At 39.1% G+C, this 4,885-nt stretch overlaps 1 protein-coding gene across 45 annotated transcripts in view; it reads left to right on the plus strand.

The window, feature by feature from the left end:
- The window catches only part of TRIP12 (thyroid hormone receptor interactor 12), a 140,497-nt gene extending 138,716 nt beyond the window's left edge, over positions 1 to 1,781 (plus strand). For all 45 annotated transcript variants that reach the window (XM_070489520.1, XM_070489523.1, XM_014835990.3 and 42 more), the window contains 2 exons: positions 480 to 583; positions 1,244 to 1,781. In XM_070489520.1, coding sequence (XP_070345621.1) covers positions 480 to 583; positions 1,244 to 1,440 — 301 coding nt within the window. In that variant the 3' untranslated portion in view covers positions 1,441 to 1,781. The remainder of the gene's footprint in view (positions 1 to 479; positions 584 to 1,243) is intronic.
- Positions 1,782 to 4,885: the final 3,104 nt, after the last annotated feature.

Raw genomic sequence — 4,885 nt, forward strand, 5'->3', positions numbered from 1 at the left:
AATTTATAGTCAAGAGTGTGATCGTGTGTATAGATTTAATGAATAACAAGGGGGGAGGGTCATTTTAAAATTTGCCTACCTATTAAAAGAGGCTTTCTGATAGTTTGGCATTTTTTCTCTCAAGACTGTAACTTTAGGTCCCACGGGATTCTTTTTCAAGTATTCCTGTGAAAATGGGTGAGAAGGGGGAAAGGGGAGAGAATAAGGTATAACCTCATTACCCATTTTATATATAGTAAAATAGAAATATCTGCAATCCCAGACAAGTCTTAGATATCACAATAGTAGTCATTCCATTTGAATTCCAGCTGTAAGAACAAGAAATGAATTTGATTTCAAGTGCATTATAATGTGAATTTGTATGTAGAGTCATATTTAAATGTGATAGTCTCTAGCTAGTTGTGAAGGTCAGCGATGTGTGATTCAAAATTGCATTTTAAAATGAGGAAGTAATTTTGATGTATTTCTTTCTGTTGCAGTCGGGCTGTGAAGTTCTTGTTTGAGATTCTCAGTAGTTTTGATAATGAGCAGCAGAGGTTATTTCTCCAGTTTGTGACAGGTAGCCCCAGATTGCCTGTTGGAGGTGGGTATGATGTTGATGCCCGGGATTTATTCTCACTGTGTCTGTGTGTGTGTGAAACTTCAGTACCAATAGCAGGGTATTCTTTATTCGACTTAGAGTGCCTCTTAGTTATTCCAATTTGATAGTGTTTCTAAGTGTTCAATTTGTTTTACAATGTATTGAGAGAGATCACTGGCAGGGAAATTCATAGGAATTGCCTTAAATACGTTGAAGTAGGGTTACTAATGCATATGTAATGCTGCTTTTCTAGATAAAATCCAAATTCTCAGGCATCTGTACATTGTAAACTCTTAGATAACTTAGATGAGAATGCATTCTAGAGTCCGAATAGGAGTGGAATTGGTACTCTGTTTTGAAAGTCAGAAGACATAAAGAACTGTTTGCCTCCATTTTATACAGTGACTTTTTATGTTAAAGCAGATACCAGATTCCATACACCAAATGTGTATTGAATGTGTGGGTGTAATTGCCAAGAAAGAAAGAATACCTGTGGGGAGGGAACATTGTACAGCGCAGTAGTGTAATGTTTCTGATAATAGCATAAAAAAGGGATCCTTGCGATTCCACACAGATGAGAAGACGTTTTTTCTCTGAGCTAGCTGGTGTGTGTCCTGTGCACTTACTGAGTGCCTTGGTCTTCCTTCCTTCCCTCTCAATCAGGCTTCCGGAGTTTGAATCCACCTTTGACAATTGTCCGGAAGACATTTGAATCAACAGAAAACCCAGACGACTTCTTGCCCTCTGTAATGACTTGTGTGAACTATCTTAAGTTGCCGGACTATTCAAGCATTGAGATAATGCGTGAAAAACTGTTGATAGCAGCAAGAGAAGGGCAGCAATCGTTCCATCTTTCCTGATCACAACGAGAAATGCAGTGTCTGCCTGTTACAGCAAAAGAAAAAAATCATGATTTCTTTTCTAAATGTATCACCTGAGTCAAGGAAACGTTACGCCTTCTTGTTGTAGGAAAAACGGCTTGCAGATTATAAAAGAGACACTTGGTTGATATTCATTAATGGCCCCGTGGACTTAAAGTGATCAGGCCCTGAAACATTGTTGTGATGAGGTTTCTTTAGCAAGTTCTTGTTTAAGTTATCATTTATTTGATGAGTGAAGTTTTTAACTTGCTTTGCTGTGTGAAATTTAAAAAAGGGATGTTTTTCCAGGCTAAAACAATAAATGTCGCTGTGCAGTTTAATTCTGGGCTGTGTGTATCCATCCAGCTAAGTCTGCAGTTTTGTTTCCTCCAAAGACAACTCTTGTACATAAGTACAGAAATTAAAGCTCCCGTGTATTTGACAAATCCAGTGTGGGAGGTTAGCTCCGTGTGCTCTTCACTTGCTCTGACTTTCCCTCCCTGGTCCATGTGTTGTCTGTGCAGTTCACATGGTTTTTTTGTATACAGCACTCAGAATTGTTACGTTCTCGTCAGCCATGGGCTTCTGTTCCATGTTCTCTCTCAAGATATAATTTAAAATCGATTGAACTGAAATATATTGTCAATATAGTTCAGCCTTTGTAACTAGGTAGACTTTTCTGATAGCTTAGTTTTAACATAGTTGTAGGGTATTACTGGCCTTTTACCAGTGACACACTGGGATGTTTACACGGTGATTCTGGCAACATCAGCCTCTGGAGTGGAGGCAAGGAAAGCTCATTCATTTCTTTGGTGTAGGTTAAAAGTCTACAGCTTGGGCTCACGGTATTTATTATTTTTGGGCCATAGCATTTTGATTTGATGTAAAGTTTTAAGCAAAATTAGCAGTTTTCATTCCCTATTGGAGTAAAAGAATTATTTTCTCCCTTGTTCTTGGTTTAAGGTTTTGTTCATAATCTTCTTTCTTTATTCCATTCTTCTCTCCCCCTCCTCCCAGCACTAACTTGGGACAAACAGTTCAGCCTTTGCCTCAACACAGATAAAAGCACCTGTAAGCAATTCTCTGTCCACTTGTCTTATGTGCTGATTTCTCAAATCTGCAATAATCCATCAGGTTAATGATTTTACCTGAAAATAAAAAAAAGCCTGCTTCACCTTTTTGTTTATAGTTCTGTGCTGTATGCATCGCTTCAGTTGTGTAGATGTATTTCAGTGCACGTAAATCATCACGTCTCCGTGACTTGAGTCATGGCTGATTTTACTATTCCGAGAATTTATAATAGCAACTTGAAGAACATGAAACGTGGAAAGAAAATGGGAGGAGATACCTTCCTTTCTAAGGTTCTAAATTAAGCCTGTTGCATAAATTGGAGAGAATTTCCATAATTCATCTTTTTTAAAATAATGAGATGAATTAATTGTTTTTCTACTGAACTTTGAGAAATCAATTTTGTTTTATTGACTGTTCCAAAGTCTTAATTGATGTAAAAGCCCCTTGTTCCCTATCCTACCACCAAAAAGAAATTTGGTGGCGTGTTTTATTTACATTACTTTGTTTGTTACACTTAAATGGCCTTATATGGAGCATGACTTCTTCACAGTGAACTTGAGCGGTGCCCCACGAAGTACGATGGAGCAGTGAGAGGAGCTCAGAGGGCGTCTCCCTGGTCTTTGCAGAGGCTCTGGCAAGTGAGCAGCTCTGCCTTGAAATCAAAGAAGGGGGGTTACGTTTCTGCAGTTCTAACGTAGACGGCCTAGGAGCGGAGCAGTTGAATCAGGCAAAATTAGTGCTAAAGAATGAGCCGGTTTGTTTTAAACTGTTCTGATACCTTTTTACAAACTAAGCACAAAGATTTTTGCGTGAACATAGCATTTCGTTCCTCACTTTTTTTAAAGGGTCCTGTTGTTAAAATTTAGACATATGTATAAGGAAAGTAATGTTTCATATTAAAATATCTGTATTTGACATTTTATCCATATGGTGGCCCAGGCAGATTTGGCCTCGCTGATTTCAGCATCTAATGAGTACGTTTGATCGTTTTTGAATCAAACCCTGGAGCTTGAGTATTTCAAAATCAATAGTTATCTGTTTAAATGTTTTCAGTCTTTAGCTTACTCCTTAATATGTGGGACCCTTGGTTAATTAGGGGCTGGAAGACTTTTCCCATTTTAAAGCAATGTCTCTTGGCAGAGGCCTTAATATTGCATCATAGGGAAAAAGCATATACTTCATTTGCTATTATTCCAGTTATGCCTTAAATTTGTTTGCTTAGTCATCCTATCAACAAGCACTAATTCCTCAGCACGCTTCACACACATAGACAGTTGGGTCATAACTGAGATTTTGTCATCCTGCAGTTTTTGCCGAGATGGAACAGGTCTTCATCACAGCTGACGCCAACTGTGTGGTGGTGTCATTTAGACAGTTCCAGTTTGATCTGCTTTGTATATGAGAACATATTTTTAACTATTTCACTTTAAGAAGGAAAGAAGAGGTAGTTAAATATAGTAATCCCTTCCTCCCAGTCCCACAAAAGTGAATTGTAAGTTCTAGGTAGTCTAATTGGGAACAGACATGGACAGAGTTCTAGATGCCTTAGCCAAACCCAGCAGAAACCTTTCGCACAGCTCCTCATTGTAAGGATACAGATTTCTCTCTTCCTGTGCTTCAGCTCTGGTTCTGGTGTGTAGTGAGAGTGAACTTTCTTTCACCTTAGCATTCAGTGAAGAAGGTAATGTCCTTAAGTCCCTCTTTCCTGCATTTGGCTGTTAGGAACATAACATGAAAAGGAGCGGTGCAGCTGACCAACTGTGACGGTCGCTTCCTGTTCTGGAGTTACTTCCCTAGGGCATCCTGTGCATAAAGGCCACACAGCTGAAGGACAAAGCCTCAACTTCTACATCCAAGAAATTAGATCCAACTCTTGATTTTCCTCAGTGAGGATTATTGCCAGCAAATTGTAAGTCTGTCCTCCCTCTAGTTCATCAGGTGTTGAGGCTGTGCTCCCGATTCCTGCCAGGGAGCATGAGCTCAGGAAAAGGGAATGTCACTGACACTCCAAGAAGAAAATGTGATTGAGAAAGGAGCCTTGCTGGGAAAGACATTCAGAGTGCATTCAGAAACCTAAGCCTTCTGGGGGATTCTGGATGGTGCGCTTCATCGTTAGCAAAGATGATCAAGCCTTTAATTCATTTATCTTAGGCTTTGTTTTTTGGACCCATTTTCTTCTCCCTACTGTAATGAGAACATTGTTTGGAAATGTCATACTCTGTATTTCCAATTCTCTGAGAAATGCGTATGTTTGAGTCTTAGGGTTGACATTGCAGTAGTTGGCATACATGGGAAAGGATAACCTAGTGACAAATCACGGAGAATGCTTCCTTTGTTACCTCAAAAAAATTCCAGACAAAATATAGCATTTATA

The sequence above is a fragment of the Equus asinus genome, chromosome 19, assembly GCF_041296235.1.
Source record: "Equus asinus isolate D_3611 breed Donkey chromosome 19, EquAss-T2T_v2, whole genome shotgun sequence".
NCBI classification, from domain to species: domain Eukaryota; kingdom Metazoa; phylum Chordata; class Mammalia; order Perissodactyla; family Equidae; genus Equus; species Equus asinus.